Here is a 20,718-nt window from a genome sequence, read left to right on the forward strand (position 1 = left end):
ATCAGCTACCTCAGCACAAGCCAAAGATTGAGCCAGAAACCATAGCACAGAGGTTAATACTACAGTTTTGCATCAAATTAAGATGGCTCAGTAGCTAGCACTGCTGTCTCACAGTGCCAGGGACCTGGGTTCGAATTCCCACCTCAGGCAACTGTGCAAACTACACAGACATTCTCCCTGTGTCTGTGTGGGTTTCCTCCCCAATCCAAAGACGTGCAGGTTAGGTTAATTGGCCATACTAAGTTGCCAATAGTGTTAGGTGCATTAGTCAGGGGTAAATATAGGGTAGGGAGGTGGGATACTCTTTGGAGGGTTGGAGTGGATTTATTGGGCCAAAGGCCCTTACGTATAGGCTGAAATTGTTGCTTTTCTGATATTGATTTTAAGAGAAATTCAAAGACTACTCTCTCATTCTTCAGATTGAGATTCAGGAACAGGGTGCAACTATCACAAAGAAAAATGGATTTTGAAACTTATTTGAAGTCTTGAGTAGTTAAATGGATTTTTCAAAGTTCTGACTCAAGAATCAGTCAGGCTTTGCATACATGTTGTAAGATGCTGACTGTATCACTGTTCTGTATTTTAAATTTCAGTATTTTGGCATATCGTAAGGACCATCAGTGGCACTATATAAATGTATGTTCTTTCTTATATTGATGGTCAGGCTGACTGAGATGATAAATGCGAAAATTGTCACTTTCTTTTGCAGCAGAGAGCTCCATTCCAACTCAAACTTGGCCTATCTCTTTTGATTTTAATCCCCTCCTCTTCTCCTTAAACATCTCGTATCTAATCTAAATTCAATGTAGATAGTCTAATCCAAATGTTTTTACTTAACCACAATCTGCCATTTAGTGTTCCTGAGAAGCCAGCAGACTCTTGTTTATTTCTGTGGAGTATACTGACTTTACAAATTCTATTCTTCTTTTAGGAGAGGTGGCAAAGACCAGCAATGATGGATTACAGAATGTTATCTTACCACTTATATTTTTGTCATCGGTTTTATTGATTGGAACTTTCCTAATATCTAAGCACAGGTATGTTTTAAATTTTTGGATACAGAAATGTTAAAATTTTTAACTTCCCTTACGTATAGGCTGAAATTGTTGCTTTTCTGATATTGATTTTAAGAGAAATTCAAAGACTACTCTCTCATTCTTCAGATTGAGATTCAGGAACAGGGTGCAACTATCACAAAGAAAAATGGATTTTGAAACTTATTTGAAGTCTTGAGTAGTTAAATGGATTTTTCAAAGTTCTGACTCAAGAATCAGTCAGGCTTTGCATACATGTTGTAAGATGCCTGACTGTATCACTGTTCTGTATTTTAAATTTCACAATTTTATGACAATCATAACAGAAGGGAATGCAACATTTCAAGGAGATGACTTATTACCACCTTCTTAGAGCAGGTGTTCTCCAAATATTGCTCAAGACCAGCCACAAATAATAAACATAATATATGGGAAAGCAAAAATGTAAAACTTACCACAAAAGTATTTATTAATAGTTTGTATTTTCACTGTAGCCAATTTGTTTAGTGATTACTAGAAATATAAGAACTGCATACTCAATACCCCTGTCTTAATTTTATATAAATTTTTACCTTTGGCTAGCAAAAAGATATTGATGTCGGACCTAAAACTATTAGTTGAGTTAATATAAACCAACTATTTTTTGTGTGTGCGAGAGTGAGTTTCATAATGATACTATCGTTTGTCTGAAGAGATTTGTCCTAACTTTTTTTTTTCGGAATGGACTATCTCTGACTTTAAGCTTAGGTCTCATTGTGCTAGAACCCACCAATAATAGAAAAAATTTCTCCTGATTTTAAATTTTCAATGTACATTACTTCTATTCCTTTTAAAATCCTTAAAACTTCAATAAACTCATCCCTTAAAATTTCATATTCTAGGGAACACAAGTCTAGTTTAAGCAGTCCCTTCTTATAAATTAGTCGATGGTGCCTTGATAATATCCTTTATATTGTAGTGTCCAGAACTGTCCATAATATATAAAAAAGGCATAAAAAGGGGCATTGTTTGGCTGTTGCTAAACCTCCCTTTCTACTATAAGGTTAAATCACCATGGACCTACTCTTACATTAGAGAGAGATAACGGGGGAAAAATTTAAAAGGGACTAAAGGGGCAACGTTTTCTCGCAGAGGGTGGTATGTGTATGGAAAGAGCTGCCAGAGGAAGCGGTGGAGGCTGGTACAATTACAACATTTAAAAGGCATCTGGATGGGTATAAAAATAGGAAGGGTTTACAGGGATATGGGTCGAGGGTGTGGTGCTGGAAAAGCACAACAGGTCAGGGAGCATCTGAGGAGCAGGAGAAGCAACTTTTTGGGCAAGAGGTGATGAAGGGCTCTTGCCCAAAACTTCGATTCTCCTGCTCCTTGGATGCTGTGCTTTTCCAGCACTTTCTTTCTACTCTGATCTCCAGCATCTGCGGACCTCACTTTCTCTTAAAGGGATATGGGCCAAATGCTGGCAAATGGGACTCGATTAGTTCTGGATATCTGGTCGGCATGGACAAGTTGGACCGAAGGGTCTGTTTCCATGCTGTACATCTCTATGACTGGGTGGTGGTGGTTTAACCTGAGGGGCACCATGCCTCAGGCAAGAAGCGAGGTTGAAGAGGAGAGTCTTTCATGCTAAGCTTAGCCAGTGTGGGAATTGAACCTGTGCTCATGGCACCACTCTGCATCGCACACAGTCATCCAAGCTAGCCACCATACTGAACGCATCCAGCCCTCCTCCTACCTTCCCCATATATGAATAGCACTCCAAATAAAGAGTGATTTACATATAATACTTGTATTGGTAATAATAAAATCAGGACAAAATAATAAATATATAGCTGCACCATGTTGTCTGCCCTACAGCATTCCACGGCATGCATTTAAATATTTTAATGGTGTATTGCTTATTGAAATGAAAGTGGTCATTAAAGCAATTTATGATTCCTGTTTTCATGGAGAAGTTAGAGTACTTGTTACATTCCTCACTTCATTTAAGCTATTCTCACCACTAATGGTTTGTTTTCTGCTGACAGTAAGGCAGTAAGAACAAAGTGTCTTGCTGTTACAGGTTGTTTTGATTTAAACAATATGATGGCATTGGATTGTTTGATTGAGGTCTGTTTCCATGCTGTACATCTCTATGACTCTAGAGTTTTTGTACAACATCATATTTTGTCTTTATATTGCCAGTTGTTGTCACTTGCAAGTATTAGCTTTGGACCTTCATTTTAAGTTCTCATGTGGATCAGAGAGGCAGAAATAGTTATTTTACATGATTTTTAGAACATCTAAGTTATCATTACATTGTTTTAATATTTGCAGCAATACTTCAGCTATTGGAATAGCTGGATCAAGTGCTATTCTTGGTTTTCCACTCTTGAGTTGTTACAAATTGTCAAAACTCTGTGTTTGCTGATCCTTTGCTTTGGCTGCTGCATTTCTTTCTTTTGACACCAGGTTATAGTCCAACAGGTTTAATTGGAAGCACACTAGCTCTCGGAGCGACGCTCGTTCATCAGGTGATAGTGGAGGAGGTGATGAAGGAGCGTCGCTCCGAAAGCTAGTGTGCTTCCAATTAAACCTGTTGGACTATAACCTGGTGTTGTGTGATTTTTAACTTTGTACACCTCAGTCCAACACCGGCATCTCCAAATCATGACTTCCTTTCTTTCTGTGGTGTCCAAGACACATTTTCAACAATAAAAGGGAAAAGCTATGATAGATTTGAGGTTGGGAGAAGTTATATGACAACGATGTCTTGGAACAAAAGGTAAAGGGAGGAAAGTGATGATTATATTAAAGAGGCAAAGCCTTAGTCATAGTGTGAATGTCAAAATAGAAAATAACTCTGTCAGAAAGCAAAAAATATGAAAGTTAAGATTCACTATATAAAACAAAAGCAAAATGAGAAGGGGCAGCTGAATTTTTATACTTTTTTTTGGCAGTGATATTTCATGTGAGATTCATGCCCATGGATTACAATGCATTTTCTTGTACAATCTTCTGCTCTTCATCTCATTAAGTATCTAGTTAGCCTCTATAGTTCCCATCCTGTGAAATTGCATGGCAGGAGAAAGGGAAGTGCTTGCCATTGACAATCATTTGCCATATTCATGCTGCTGGCACCATATTTAAAACCAGCTGCTCAGCTCTGCAGATGCTACAAGTCTGGAATTGCCTTTTGTGTGGTGGACTTGCACAGTTATCCCCATGGAAATGGCTCAGACAAGCAAGTTATCTCCTCAGTTCACCCACAGGAACTTGGAGGTATTGATGAATGAGATGTTAGAAAGGAGGGCAGTGTATTTACCTGCTGACTGGCAACGGAGATCCTGCCGCTCGACTCAGTCAGCATGGAGCATGCTCAGGTTAGTGCAGTGCCTTGGTTGGATTGCAACACATAGCAATACAGGAAGAAGATTATTGATCTTCTGCAGTCTGCAAAGGTAAGTGTCTTCATTTCCTCTCTCCTACCTCACATTCACAGGTTCATCACTCACTCTAACTCTGTCACTGCACAAACCTCTCACCAACAAAGCTCATAGACTACAGCTGTCACTACTGCATGCATTATGACGACTTGACAGCTTTCACCCACCTTATCCTCACAAACTGCTCGACTGTCCTGTCCTGTGTGCTTCCTGCTCACTGACTGGGGACATCTCAACACCTCTGCTGCTCATCTATCACCTCTCTCACCCGTTTTCATTATGCTCATTTCCTCCTTTTGGCTAATTGCAGAAGGAAATGTCTCACAGCTGCACTGAGAGAATATAAAGAGTGTAACCACTCACAGGCAAACAACCCAGTGAACATCATTATGCTGTGTCTTGTTGCACTGTGCTCCTGTTACCGCCCACGCTAACTCATTGTTAACCTGCACAAGCTTTCATCTCAAACAGCTAGCTCCCTCTCTTTACTGATGCAGCCACTAGCGACACTCAGTGAAACACCATCCCACAAAGGCCAGTGCCAGAAACTCTCAGCTCCACCACCTCCTGTGAGGAGGATGCACTCAAGCTTCTGAGGAGATACTGACAGGGCTTTTATCTGCAACCTTCCAAAAACTCAGAGACTTTCATCTTGGCATGTTCTTTGTCCAGATTAGATTCAGGAGTGTAATTTGCTGAGCAGCAGCCAGTTGAGGAAGCAACACAGCCAGTCTCTGGCACTAAGAGGACCGAAGAGCAGGCACATGTTCTGTCCCATGCAGAAGACGATCCCACGGTCTTGACCTTAAATGATTTCATGAAAATGTACAACCTGACACAAGAACAGCAGGCACATATGTCAGAGACAGTCAGTAATCTGGATTAAAGGATGGACAAGTCTCCAACATCAGCATACAGTGTTGGCTGTCCTGTGTCTGCATGTGTCTGACTGTCTCCGGAAACAGGTTGGCATCCACTATGGAGACTCAGGACCAGTGCTGTCAGTAACTGCACATAGATTTGCACTTCATCAGTGTAGCTATAGGTGTTCAGCATCAGAGGCAAGGCAAGAGGGGACTGAGGGAACTTGACCTCATTCCACATACCCCCTTCTACCTAGGAAGAACTTGGAGACTCCAAGCCCTCCAGGCCAACTATAGAACAGGCCCCCTCCACCCCAGTTGTGGATGTCAAGACTGACTTAGACGAAATGGGAGGATAAGGAAGAAAAAAAGACTTACTGAGGGCACATTGCTGGCACTTGTGACACATCATGGCAAAGTTCTTGCGCTTTTGTAAATGTTTCTGTACTTGCATGCTTAAAGTATCTGTACCAGTGTCTTTGTCCTTGTTGGACCTGGTGAAGTTGCAATCGTTTGAGATAAGAGGATCTTCTTCAGACATTCCAAGGATGAAAGGAATGGCCAAATATTGATCATTTCAGATAAGCAACATCAACAAGGATTCTGTGAAGATGTCATCAGCCATATTTGGAAAGAGGGATCATTGTCTCCCACTACCTGTACAGTTCGAGGAGACGGGAACCTGAGGGCTTTGGTATAGACCCATCATGGCAGTTCCCAGAATATTTAGTGCAGATTTTCAAAATCTGTCATTGTTGACCCCAAGAAGTGGAATTTTTTGGTTGATGAACTCTGCAGATTGATGCCAAGATGCTCTCAAAGCAATGTGGCCACAGTCTATAGTATTCCATACCTGAGGGAAGCTAGCAATGGTTGCAAACCACACTGTTCATTCTGCTTGACTTTCCTTGCATAGGGTAATCATTTTAACAGCTGTGATCTGGAAAAAAAAGTGCACCCTTGGCACTTTAGGTGCATCTGTGGGTCAAAGATTGAGACATGCTACACAGGCCCCCGGATGCTTCTTGAAATGAGCCACAAAAGTTAATGCGCCTGTTACCTTTTTTCTCTTTGGTAGTAGCAATGTGATATAACCGAGCATCTCAGTAGGCCATTTCAAAGGGCATTAAAGAGCTAACTACTTTGCTGTGGGTCTGGAGTGATGAATTATATGTGTTGATTAGTGGCAAGGGAAATACATGCCACACAAATGCCAGGCAACCACCATCTCCAGTGAGATAATCTAACTATTAGCCTTTGACATTCAATTGCATTATCATCACTGCATCCCATTCCATCAACATTGTTTTTTTTAAAATTTTTTCATTCACAGGAGGTAGACATCGCTGGCTGGGGCAGCATTAATTGTCCATCTCTAATCATCCAGAGAGCAGTTAAGAGTCATGATGCTGTTGATCTGGAGTCACATTTAGGCCAGACCAGGTAAAGATGACAGTTTCCTTCCCTAAAGGGCATTAGTGAAGCAGATGGGTTTTCTGACAATTGACAGTGGCTTCATGGTCATGATTAGACTCCACATTCTAGATTTCCACTGTCTGATGTGGAACATTACCTGGGTCTCTAGATTAAAAGTCTAGTGATGATACCACTAGGCCATTACCTCTCCTGGGAGATACAATTGACCAGAAAACTGAACTGAACCAGCCATATACATTCTGTGGCTATAAAAGCAAGTCAGAGGCTAGGAATCCTGCAGTTCCCCTCTGTCTCCTTAATGCCTATCCACCAACTCCAAGGCACAAGTCAGGAATGAGATCACTTGTCTGGATGGTTGCAGTGCCAACATACAAGCTTGATAGGATAAAACGACTTGCTTGATTGGCATCCCATCTAGCACCTTCAATAATCACTGTCATCAGCACTAAAATACAGTGGCAACAACATATACTGTCTACATATATACTGTAGTAACTCACCAAGGCTTCTTCAGTAGCACCTGAAAAATCAGCAATGTCTACCTCCTCAAAAGAGAAGGGCACCAGATGCATGACACATCACTACCTGCAAGTTCCCCTCCAAGCCACACACTATCCTGACTTGGAACTGTATTGCTCTTTTATCACTGTTTCTGAGTTAACATTCTGGAACTCTGTCCTCAAAAGATAGTAGTACTTCTTGCAGTAGTACAAGAAGGCAGCTCAGCATCATCCTCTGCAGGCTAATTTGGGGTGGATAATGAATGCTAGCTTAGTCAGCAATGCCCACATCCCATGAATGATTCACAAAAAAAAACTTATAAAATGAAAACCGGAAGAACTGTGGATGTTGTAAATCAGAAACAAAAACAGAAATTGCTGGAAAAGCTCAGCAGGCCTGGAGGCGCCTGTGAAGAGAAATCAGAGATAACATTTTGGGTCTGGTGACCTTTTCTCAGAACTGGAAAAACCTTGTTTGTTATTGGGATGGTAGAGCATCACAGTTCTTCTGAGTGTAAGTCCTGTTTCGGCAGATATCTCAATTCAGTGATGATGGCTGGAACATCTCTAAGCTCTTCCTGAGTGATGTTTCTGAACACTGTAGAAAATGACTGTAATGTCTGCAGATCAAGGAACTCCTCATTTTCCTTGGTGGATCTTCTCTGGAGGCTGTGCAACAACATCAGAAAGTTGCTTTTTTGGACAAAGTTGTAATTGCTATCTCTTTTCCAAACCATCTTTGCACATCGACCAATATAGCAATGTCCATGTTAGAAGTGTGAGGCAAGTAATCTGTGGGGCTAGGAGGAGACTACTTCAGAAGCAACACTCCTGAATCATCAAGTCAATTACAATGGAGCGTCAGTTGATGAGCTTACGCAGTGTGCCAGAAAGGCTTCAGGAGGAGACAAATGTCATACCTTGATAAGGAACTCTGAGTTATGCAATCTTGTCGAGATGTGTGTTGCAATGTTTCTGCTGCACTGGGGGAGTGAAGTTCTGTCACTATTCAATCATGATATCCCTCCCCTTTGAACTTCATGGACCATATTCTTGAATTCTTACAGTTTAGTGTAGCGATGTGGTGGCTTTGAAGTGTTATTTTCCAGTTTTAGCTCTGAACTGTGTTTCATAAATGTCAAGGCTAGGTGACAAGTTTAAGGTAGCGCCTAATTAGGTTTGCTTAGCTAACATGACGAGAAAACAATGAGTGTACACAATGAAATTATCAGGAATTCTTGGGGTCGTAATTTGTAATGTTCAAGGACAAAGGAATACAATTTCATGTCAGATGTGTGGCATTATTGAATCAGTGGAAGCATGACTAACGCATTTGCGTTAGCAAGATGTCAAGATGTCCAGTTCAAACCGATTTATTACACTCCCAAAGAGAAAATGCAGTGGCAATGATATTTGTATTGCTGCTGTGCAATTAACTTTGGATTGAAGATCGCAAAGTATCAACTTTAAATTCTTTCCGGTGACTTGCAGACTCCACCTGAAATGTACAATGTTCCCTTTTGTGTTGCTGTCCCTGTTTCTCTGGTGATCTCTCAGCTTCCCTCTGTTTCTACTAACATGCAAAATTTATCACCGTACCCGCTGGTTTTGTGAATTGCCATGCACTTATTAGTCATACAGTCTTCTCATGTGGAAGATGAAATGATTGTCATTTATGAAACCCTTCATCAGCTGGGGCTTCCCATTTCCTCCTATGGTCTATGAGATTCAACCCCTCTGTCTTGACTGTCTTTTACTGCAATAACCCAGTAACCCAGAGTAATGAACAAAATACCAAGGTATGAGTTTCTCACTTTCTCTTGGATTTCAAAGACTGACCTTGACTATTAATGCCCAAAGTCACGGGGCTGATGCTGGCCTAATGGCCTAATGCAAGAAAATGGATCTGGTTCAGATATAGTATATTTTTGGCAGTACTTTCCTGACTGAGCATAGCCAAACCACTGGACTGATGTCTCCACAACTTGCTGCTTATCTACCTGTAATTCCTGGAGAGAAATCAGAGTCAACATTTCAGGTTTACTGACCTTCTCTAGAATTGGACCCGAAATGTTCACTCTGATTTCTCCCCACAGATGCTGCCAGATATGCTGAGATTTTCCAGCAATTTCTGATTTTGTTTCTGATTTCCAACATCCACAGTACTTTTAGTTTTCTTTTTTACCTGTTATCCCTGGACTGATTGCACTTGACCTGTAGGACTGAACATGGCCCTGTCTCCGAACTGCAAAGACATGAGTCCCCAAACTCTCGTACATCCAATTCCTTACTGACCATGGCTAACCTTTGGATTGGAATCAGGGTAGGCCCTTGACTAAATATGGTGACATGGGGAAAGAGAGTAGAATTGAAGGCTGCATAGAAATGAGTTAAGTTGGGCTCACAATAAGATGCACATGTATGGAAATAAAATAGTCGCTGTTCATTAATAATATTCTGATCTCACAGTTTAAACCTTATGGAAAAAATCAGAATTTTTGACTTTGAAAGTCTGATTTCTTTTCATTGTTGACATATTTTCCCACATTTCTCACCGTTGCCCTTACCATTAAAGGGAGCGGAAAATTCAGTCCAGGGTTCATGTTCTGAAATTGTTGAACTTAATGTTGAGCACAGAGTCTAAGTGCTTAATTGGAAAATGAGGTGCTGTTCGTTGAGTTGTTGTTGAGCTTCGTTGGAACATTGGTGCAGGCCAACGACAGAAATGTGAACATCAAAATAAAGTGGTGAATTGAAATAGTGAATGACCAGAGCCTTGAGCCATGCTTGCAGACTGAGCTGAGGTGTTCTGTAAAAGGTTACCCATTTTGAGTTTAGTCTCCCTAAAGCAGAAGAAATTGTATTATAAGCAACAATGCAAATACAAAGTTCAAAGAAACCCCCACTAGCTCAATGGTTCAATGAAAGATATTTTGTGAGAAGGGACAAAGTAAAAGGCTATATGTTACACCTCCTGCACCTGCGTGGATATGAGTCCAGGGTAGGAGAACAAGCTGATTCAGGATTGATCCCAGTTTAACAGAGGGAGCAATCCCATTGGAGTGGTGTTGGGAGAGGCAAATGTGTTTGGTGGTGGCCTCATGCTAAAGGTAGTGGAAAAGGAGGAGGAAATAGTGATGACTGCAGGTGGTGGAGAGTCAGAGTCAATTAAGTGTGGAGCTGGGAAAGGTACAGCAGGTCAGGCAGCATCTGAGGAGTAAGGGACTCAACATTTCAAGCATAACACTTCGTTAGGACCTGATGAAGGGCTATGCCCAAAACATCAACTCTCCTGCTCCTCGGATGCTGCATGACCTGCTGTGCCTATTCCAGCTCAAAAAGGAAGAGGATAATAGATTGAATGTGAAGACTGGTAAGGTGAATAGTGAGGGTGGGGAGAATCCTAATTAGTTCTCCAAAGCAAGGGAAGGTGAGATCCAAAGGTGAGAGCTGAATACAGAAAATGGGACAGGATTTAGGACCTCCTCAGCCTCAGTGGTGGCAAGTGGGATGGGTTCATCCTTTGTTGGTGAATAATGAACACATGTTGGAAACACTGTCGTGGGAGCTTGCTTTGTCAGAATGGATGCAGAGAAGATAAAGAAACTAGGAGAATGGAATGGAATCCTTACAGGAGGCAGGGTGAAAAGAAGTGGAATTGAGGTAGTCATTTGCCATATTAGTTTACAGTGTATCCTGAGAAATTAAGACCGAGTAGTCAAGGTAGGAAAGGTAAGTGATCACAAGGTTGAGAGAAGGCTGTAAACTAGAAGCAAATTAAATTTTTCAGTCCTGGATGAAAGCTAGAAATAGGAGCATTACAGTCATCAATGTACCAGAAAAAGAGTCAGTGGAGGGGGCCTGAGTGGACCAGAACATAGATATATCTCATATCCCTGAAAATAACTAGGGTAAAAGAAGGTACTCATAGCAACAACTGTTCTTTAGAGGAAATGAGACAAACTAAAGGAGGAAACAGACAGAATACTGGTGAAACTCAGCAGGTCTTTAAGTGAGAAACAGAGTTAACATTTCAGGTCCAAAGACTCCTTTTCAGAACTGTTCTGAAGAAGAGTCACACCAGACTTAAAACTGGTGAAGCAATCTGACACCATCTCTCCACAGTTTTACCAGCATGCTCTGTGTTTGTTTCCAGCATCTACAGTATTTTGCTTTTATTCAAGAAATTAAAGGAGAAGGAGTTCTTCAGTGAGACAATATGTTCTGTCAGGCATTTGAAGTAGTAATAGATTGGGACTGTATGGGTCTATGTTCAAGGAAGAAGTGGGGAACGTTTAGTCTGCACGGATGTTGTTGTAGATGTATAGAAATTGGGAGTGTATTGTGAAGAGGGCCAGGAAACTGGAAATTATCGAAATGATGCTGGGAATTAGAAGATCATAGATGATGGTGGGAAGAAACTGGATAAGGGGAGTAAACAAGTAGAGTCGAAATAGGAAGAAATAAACATGGCAGGAACAAGCCAAAACAATAAATCTGCCAGGGAAGTGCTTTTTGTAGACTTTGGAATGTAGGTCAAAGTAATAGTCCCTGGTTAGTGAGTTTGAATCCATTCAGAATCACACAATTGTTTCAGTGCAAGTGGAGATCATTTGGCCCACCATATCTTTTAATGAGGTGACTGCTCATATTTTGAACTACAGAGGATATAGACCTAATTATTCAGCCTTTCATGAGCTAGGGAACAATCTAATGAATCGTCATTATCTACTGCCAAAAGAAGAATAACCTTCCTTAAATAAGGAGATGAAAACTTCAGATGTTATTCCAGGTTTGGCTTCACCAATATCCTGAACAATTGTGACATCCTCATTCCTGTTCTCCTTTACAATTCCTGAATATTTGCTGTCTTGCATACTAGCTTTGCGTTCCTTGGATGAGCACAGCCAAGTCTCTCGGAATTTCAATGTTTAAAAGTTGCTTTTATAATATATTCTGCTTTTTTGTTTTTAGGACCATAGTGAATACCTCATTATTTACTTAGCCACATTATACTCCACTTATCATCTTGTGGCCTGCGCACGTGACCTGGCCATATCTATTTGAAGCCTGTCTATGTGCTCATTATAACTTAGATTTCCACCCAAGTATTGTCAGCAAAAGTGTACACATTACTTATGGATTATAACGAGGTGAGACTGCAGAACTGATCCTTGCACCTTCTGACACTCTACTATTCACAGCCTCTCACCTTGAAAATACCCCTTTGATGCCACTCTCCATTTCTTGCCCTTTAATCAATTTTGTATGATGCTAATCTGTTAACCTAACTTGGAGCTCTTGTTTTGACTACAGCATTTGTGTGGCTGTTTTACACACACCTTTTTGAAATTCAGATATATCACATCTGTTCTTTGCCTTCGATCCTACTAGCCTAATCCTTAAAAAAGCACTAAGTTTTTCAAACGTAGTTTTGTAAAACTATGTTGACTTTGTCTGATTATACTGTGTGTGCTTGCCCATTAAATTTACAAATTGAATCAGTTTTAGTTACCAAATAAAGACAAGTTCTAGTTCATTTCATCTGCTTAGTCTTTTATATGATAAGACTTAAGAATTTGTATCAGATATGTGATGAATTAATAGAAAACATTTTTTGCATTCAGAATAAGACATCGTGTCTGGAAAGAGGTCCCCAATCCTAACAAGTGCTCTTGGGCTCAAGAAATTGATTTTAAAAAGGTGGGTTTTTAAAATATTTTCTATTCCTGTTGCTTATGTGAAGATATACACTAATGGACACACAAAACGATGAAAGAAGTTAATAGTTAGCCAAGACTGTTAAAATTAAAATTATTGAAATCCTGTGAAAGATTATGTGAGGAATAATAAGCATTTATTGCACTGAAAATGACAGCTAACTGGGAATAGGCACATCAAAGAAATAAATATCTGATGCAGGGATGAATGTATACCTGGTGTGATTATGATGCATAATTGATTGGGGAATTAAACAGTTTAGATCTTGTTTAACCTAGATTTGGGGTTCAAAAGACAGCAGTCTAATCAAGGGAAATGGATTAAATAAACAGTGTAAACATTTTTTACCATTCCATATAAAGCCTCTGTCATAAAAATCTCTCAAATTGAAACAACATTCTTTTATCCTAGAGCAATTATGCTCACAATTTGTTGATTTTAACAAAATCAAGTGAAACCAAAAATACTGTTCAGTATTTAATGAATGTTTGGTATTTGTTTTTAAAACTAGTCAGTCAGGAAATAATAATTAAATGTGTCTTTTCAATTACCAACCAGTTTGATTTGCAATGAAAATGAAAGAGGGGACTGTTGGAGACAGAATCAGGAGCGTAGAGTTGAGACATTTCCAGGGTCTGCAAACCCAGCTCAAGAGAAACTGTCCTGGATGTTGGGACTTTCGTTTTGAGAAGCTGAGTTCTCTGGGAGTGGGACTAGGAGATCCTAGAACACAAGCAGAGCTGCAGTTCCCACTGGCAGGTTAGCGAAGTTCTGCTTTAAGGCTCAGGTACTGTTAAAGAGTTAAAAATCATAATAAAACAAAAAGAATAACTAATCCTCAATCCCCCTTGGCCCTACATACAATCCTCATGCCCCATTGATGTCAAACTACGCTCGTCCACTCCTCCCATAATCCCCTGTACACTCCAGGTCAACTTAGGCCCATCCGTGCACTCCTGAATTCCTTGATAGTCCCAATGCTAACTGTGCCAACTCATACTAACCCTTGACACCAACCACCTCCTTTTGCCCTTACCCAGTACAACAGTTAATTCAGCATCAAAGGAGACGTCATAACCCATGCTGGGATAAAATCATAACTAATTCTAAGTTTCAAATGCAGATTTTCTTTCAAGAAATCATTCATAATAAATATCTAAATGTAACATCTTTCAACTGTATAATCACTTCTAAATACAAACATTTTGTTTAACTGCAAAATCCCTTGAAAAAACAAGGTTTGGAATTCCCAGTCCCAGCTCAAAAACTCGATAACCACAACAATATGTCAGTAAAACTGTGAAATAGCAGGACCCAACTGTGAGAATATAAAGTGTAAAATCAGACGGGCAGCACTAATCCAATAATAGTAACCATTAAACTTATGCCAAGAAATAGAATGGAGGTTTTTTTCTAAGCGTTCAGACACATTATTTTCCTTTCTTTTCAAATATTTATTGGATTGGAGTTTTAAATGCTTTAACACTTTTGACAGTTCCTTTTGACCATTGTTTTTAGCATATTTGTTGGCAGCTGTAATAAGTTGAATAGTTAATGCATTTTTTCACTTTTCACACATATTCATGTCTACTTTTAATAGTTCAAGCAGGCACTTTACATCTCCTAAAAAGCAGCTTATCTCTCCGAAATGTATCCCAGGACCATACAAATAGGGGTGCCTTACTTTTCCAAGAGGGTAGCCTGTCTGTCCAAATAAATCTACAAACTTCAGACCTGCTCCTGCCAGGGCCAGCCTGTGCATAATGTGTTTCATGTACTTAGTTACCAAATCAGAAATTACATATGGCATTTACATCGGTAAAGCATGTATTTGCGAAACACAACCCAGCCCTTTAGAATTAATAAGCGTCAAGTTCAGGGATGTGACTCCTGAGTTATGGCCTCATCTGCCACAAATATCCAGGTCCATACATCTATTTTGATTTGAATATTGTCTCACTAGATCAACACCAGCTCGTCTGTCACCTCAATATTGTCTAACAGTTGAGTACAGAATAGCACGTGGTACTTCCACACCTTAATTCCTGAATCTTGAATTTAGTGTTGTAACTAGGTTTTCAACTGTCCAATTTTTTAGAGATTAACTGTATAATATTTTCACCTGAAAGTCAAAAGATTTACCAGAAAAAGGTAAATGATCTTTTTTTTCCTTCATAGTTGGTTAGAAACATTTAAAACTATTGACCCTTGAATCATATGGCCTAGAATTTGGCAAACTCACCCATAGAGTCCCTACAGCCAGCATTCATAAATGGAGATCCCAGGAGCATGGAACTTTGCATATAGTTTTAATTATCATGTAGAAGGTGCAGAAAAAGGAGCTCCCACAGGTTTGTGCCCAAGCGTTCACAGAAGGAATTGGGTAAGTTAGTGGGGATCAGGAGAAGAAATGGCTGAGGCTCAGAGTTTGATCAGGATGGGAAGGTTAGGAGTTCAAGAAAGAACTTTACAGGGTCTGCAGTACTATTGGTTAGACCTTGATCTGACATTGAGAGATAGGTTAGGAGTTTGGGGCCAGTGGGAAATTTTAGTAGGGGGGCCTGGATGTCAGAGTCAGGAGTGAGATCAGGAATCTTGGGAATGGGGTTAAAGTGAGCACTAACCCTTTTTGCCCCAGTAGTGATCAATACCAGTGTTGGCTAGTTCAAGACCTGCCAATGTTGCCAGAAAACAGAAACTTTAATGGCCTAATGCCTGTTCCTGATGTGTGTAAAGGATGGTACTTATTAAAGCCTTACTAAAATGGTACCTGACAAGGCCAACACCAGAGATGTGTGCCATGGACTAGATGTAAATTTTGATGTAGAATGGCAGATATCTCACAGAATATGACTTGACATTCACCTGCTCTGTTGTGTCTTTGAATACTTTTAAAATATATTTTGTTTATTTTCAATTATTCTGATGAAAATTGATGTCTGAAAATGAATTGGTGTTGAAAGATTAATAAAATGACATAATATCCAATATACTATTCCAGTTGAACATAATTAATTAACAGGTGAGACTGATAATGGTTATTGACTAGGTACTTGTAGAGTCAATTCACAAAAACTATAACCAATATTTCTCTTCAATTTGTAATTTTTTTTTTACAAACCTTGTCTTTCATACTGCAGTCTCTCACTAATGGAAACCTATTTGGGAAACACCATCAAGGTGTGATGCCTGCTGTCCCACTCCTTGTAGAATCTGAAATATTTTCTGTGGCCGTTGTGGAAGAGATTATAGAATATAAAGAAGAAAAAGATGTAATTGATGAGAATTCTGTCAATGAAATAGTTTCAGAGCTACATCCAGACACACCTAGAGTTCACATGCCTTATGAAAGTGAAGATTCACATGATGAAATGGAAGGTGATGTGGAAACCACTTATGCACAGAACACAGACCTGTCGAACTTTGAATATTCAAAGATAATGATAAGTGTAGAAGCAGATACCCTTCGCAAAAAGCGGAAGTGTATGAGCAGCAATTCAGATGAAGGCATGTATTCAGATAATGAAACTGATGCTTCAGGTAATGAGGCTAACAATCTGTGGGAACTTGAAAACCAGACTTTCCTGCAGCTCACACAAACTGATGAAACCAAGTCACGTTCTATCAATTCATCAGAGGGCTTTTCTGAACTTCAGGACCAAGAAAACAAAGTCCTACATAATGGAAATGAAGAACTGGATTTTTGCTACTTAGGGCAGTCATCATTTGAGAACAATATAAACAATAACAGCACAAGACACAATCCCGAAGAATTGCCATTTCTGAAAAACTATTTACCAGTGGAGTTTGAGGATCCATCTGAAACGTATTCAATATCTTACCTGGATTCATTGCTGAAATTCAGCCTTAATGAAGATCATTCTTCTCCGATGAATCTCAGCTCATATATGCCTCAATTTCAAACAAAAACACACAACCACTCAAAAATAACTAATACAGATGATCAAGTATCATCTAATCAGCTTAATGGTTTTTCTGCAGTTGACTGAAGGTTTTGTCTTTATCAAAATTGTATTGTATACATTGTTTGTGCTCTCTCTCTTTTAAATCCATTCCAAACCCAGAATGTATGTTATCTGAAGTATTGACCTTCCTATTTGTGCTAAAGACTTCATACTTGCTTTGTTTTTCATTTGTGAAACCTGAAAGAGTGCGAAGACACAATGCAACAAATTCAGTAAAAAGTCAGAGAAGGTTAGATAAATCAGCAAATATTGATGAAGTAGAGTCAAAACTTCAAAATTTGCAGGAGGTAAGTTCCATTGTTTCAAAATGACTAATTATAAAGCAAAATGTTGAAACTAGTCTTGGTAATTAAATAGACTGCAGGAAGGAGAAAACATATTTAGGATGACAAATTTTAATTTGAAAGCAAAGTTTGGAGGATGAAGGACAATAGAAGGATCAGTAAATTCAGAGACAAGAAAGCCTGTAGTCTAAATGCTATCAAAATGCTTCTGTTGGTCACCTCAGTCCTTTGAACACGGTCTGACTAAAATAAATTAAATACTATTATTTTCATAAGTGCATTATTGCAATGTATAGAATTGTGTACTTAATTATCAAACAGTAAAATAAATCCTGATTATCATTTCTAACTGAATCATCTGGTACAGAAATGGAGACGACTGTCCATGCATTCACCACCTTTTAATACATAGAATTAGTGTGAAAAAAATCAGTTCACATAATTTACAAATGTAAGCACTTTTCAATTTGTTTTTATTCAATAGACAACAATTACTATTAAATTACTTGCAACAAGTGCCTTAGCACGTGAGTTTTCTTTTAATCTTTTAGTTTTCTCCTTCTTAGATCCTGTTTTGAAACCAAGACTAATTCAATATTAGATCTTTTTAATGCATTGATTCAAACTTAAAGTGAGCCTTGAGAGATTTGGCCAGTGTTAGTGTACTTTTGAATGAGAAGGGAAGAAGTAGTTAAGATTCCTACCTTGACTACTCTTCAGTGTCACTAGAAAGTGCCTCTGCACAGGGAGAAGAGATCAGATTTGACTTTGATTCTAATTTGATTAAATACATTGCTCTGTAGTCTGAGTGCAGCCAAATATGAAAATTTGCCTTTAAATCAACCTACCGATGATCGGCAATCAACTGTGGAATTGAACTGCACCACTAATCAGTGTCTTCAGTGTTCTCAAGAAAAAGGAGAATTGAGAAAAAGCCTGCTTAGTAAACAGATGTAAGTCAACTGTGGTATCAATAATTGGAGAACAAAGGGAAGGGTAAAAGGTTCTAGTTTTAAAACTGAAAGAATTGTGAATTCTGGAAATCTGAAATAAAAGCAGAAATTGCTGGAAAATCTCAGCAAGTTTGGCAGCATCTGTGGAGAGAAATCAGAATTAATATTTTGGGTCCAGTGGCCCTTCTTTCAGAACCGTTCTTAGGAAGGGTCACTGGACCTGAAACCTTAACTCTGATTTCTCTCCACAGATGCTGTCAGACCTGCTGAGATTTTCTAGCAATTTCTGCTTTTGTTTCAAGGTTCTTGTTTTGTCAATTCAGAATCTGTCCTGACTTATGCTCCCTATATGCTACTCCATGCTGATGTCTGTTCTGCCCAAATTTGTCAAGAGCTTTATATGTAGTTACTTTTGCTGAGTGTTTATATGATCAATGAAGGAATTTTTCACAGAAAGGAACTTAAATTGTTTGCTTGGTAAAAATCATATGGCACCGGTGCAGGTCACCACCATGATGAGTGTAAATTCCTTAATGCGAGAAATGTGGCTGGTAGCTCATGTGCGCATAAATTGTGGATTCTACACTGCATAGAGTGTGGGAGCAGTCTGAGGGTATTGCTAACCATTAACCACGTGACATGAAATTTGGCTTCTGTTTTTCTCCCCCATCTTGCTTATATTTTCCTCCAGTGTTTCTGATTATTTTTCATCTATTAATCAGTAAATGGCTTTGCAAGAGCTGAGGAACTTCCTTAGGGTTCTAAACTTTTCTGTCACGGCTGGTTTATTGAAAGTTAGTAAATCACTGACTACACATAATTTGCCAAAAGTCAGTAACACATTGAGGAATCTCAAATTGTCCTTAGCAACCCAAGATAAAAACAGTCAAGATAAGAGTTCCGAATATCAATGAAAATACTAGAATTCTGACAGTGGTTAGATTTCAGACACCTGTTCTTTTGCTTTCTCGTCCCTTCAATCAAACATCCATGAACCAGCTTGCTAGGCAGCATCTGTACTCAGAAACTGAACAACCTTTTTCAAGCAACTGGTCTGATGAAAAGCCACAAAATTGAAACATTGACTTGGATTTTCATGAAGTTGAAGAAGCTCTGTAGAGGAGAGAAAATGGCAACTCTGATGATATTCTGGGATCTCTGTCTCCATTCCTGATGTTTTCACTTCTCAATGAGATCTTTAAAGGGTGCAGGCTGACCCTCAGCACTGCAGACCTGCTGCTCCATTGCTGAAATCTGCAAATCCTCATCTTTTGGAATTTTCATGGAGTTGGGTCACCTAGTGCACTCGTGATTCATGGGCTTTCAGCAAGAATGCATAATGAGGCTTTACTGGGATCTCAGGTATCTGCTGGACTGATAAAACAGGGAAAAAGGTTGTTAGAATGATAGCTATAGCCTCAAGAGCTATTGTGCCAATTGCACAAACTTTATTTATGTAAGTTGGAGGTTCCAAGTACTTACAATTTTTGCTTTTAATTAGTTAAAAGGATTGATCAACACTTTTACATTGGCCTGTAGTAAAATTATTTTTTTAATTGAAGTGGAAAATTGTCAATGAATGACTGACTGTGCTATTTTTAAAATTTATTTTCCATATCCTATTGCTCCAATTAGATCTTGTAGCACAGTGGTAGCGTCCCTACTTCTGAGCCAGAAGCTCCAGGTTTGAGTCCTGCATTGGAATTTGTTGGTCTTGGAAAATGCATTCATAACTGGGTTGATTATCAGCATGTAAATCCTTCAAATGTGTCTGATAACAGGTGCTGAGGGTGGGAGAATTTCCTGGTCTACAGTCTTGGATAAATCTTGGGAAATGAAGTGGAAGGCAAGACAAATACGGAGATTGTCATTGCTGGATTCACTGCTTGTGTGCAGTGTACAGTGGATGAATAGGCATAGAAGTGCCGCGGACTTGCATGAAGGTCAGTGGGTCATAGGAGGGGGGAAATGAGGAACCACAGGGGATAGGTGCTGGGTTAAACCTTGGAACGAGGCCTATGAGGGAAGTATTGGGGTGCATCATTTTCCACAGAAATCACAAGGAAACAGAAAAGTGGGTATTCTTACAACAGAACTGAAGTCCCACAGCACTGAGCTGAGGATAGTAAGCAACATGAACTCAGCACCCAGAAAGCCCTGTAGCTGCCTTCAAACTCTTTCCCAGATTAGCTGACCCCACCCCAACCAAATGACAATCCTGTGTATGCTCGCACGTTCTTTTGAGGTGGGTGAACTGAACTGGGAATTTTCTCACTGGATAAAAGCAAATTACAGCGTATGCTGGAATCTGAAACCAAAAGAGAAAATGCTGGAAAATCTCAGCCGGTCTGGCAGCATCTGTAAGGACAGAAAAGAGCTGACGCTTCGAGTCTAACTGACCCTTTGTCAAAGCTGACAAAGGGTCAGTTAGACTCGAAATGTCAGCTCTTTTCTCTCCTGACAGATGCTGCCAGACCTGCTGAGATTTTCCAGCATTTTCTCTTTTGGGAATTTT

General features: G+C 39.5%; 1 protein-coding gene across 4 annotated transcripts in view; it reads left to right on the forward strand.

The window, feature by feature from the left end:
* lepr (leptin receptor) overlaps positions 1-20,718 on the forward strand; it is a 117,236-nt gene that overhangs the window by 95,743 nt on the left and 775 nt on the right. For 2 of the 4 annotated variants that reach the window (XR_011961130.1, XR_011961129.1), the window contains exons 17-19: positions 932-1,037; positions 12,887-12,962; positions 16,121-17,253. Coding sequence is in view for 2 of the 4 variants with exons in the window: in XM_072574070.1 (XP_072430171.1) it covers positions 932-1,037; positions 12,887-12,962; positions 16,121-16,990 (1,052 nt within the window). In the remaining 2 variants the exon portion in view is untranslated. Of the gene's footprint in view, positions 1-931; positions 1,038-6,655; positions 7,384-12,886; positions 12,963-16,120; positions 18,325-20,718 lie in introns of those variants that run through there. The other 2 variants (XM_072574070.1, XM_072574071.1) reach the window with 2 other exon arrangements.

This window comes from Chiloscyllium punctatum, chromosome 7 (assembly GCF_047496795.1).
Source record: "Chiloscyllium punctatum isolate Juve2018m chromosome 7, sChiPun1.3, whole genome shotgun sequence".
NCBI lineage: Eukaryota > Metazoa > Chordata > Chondrichthyes > Orectolobiformes > Hemiscylliidae > Chiloscyllium > Chiloscyllium punctatum.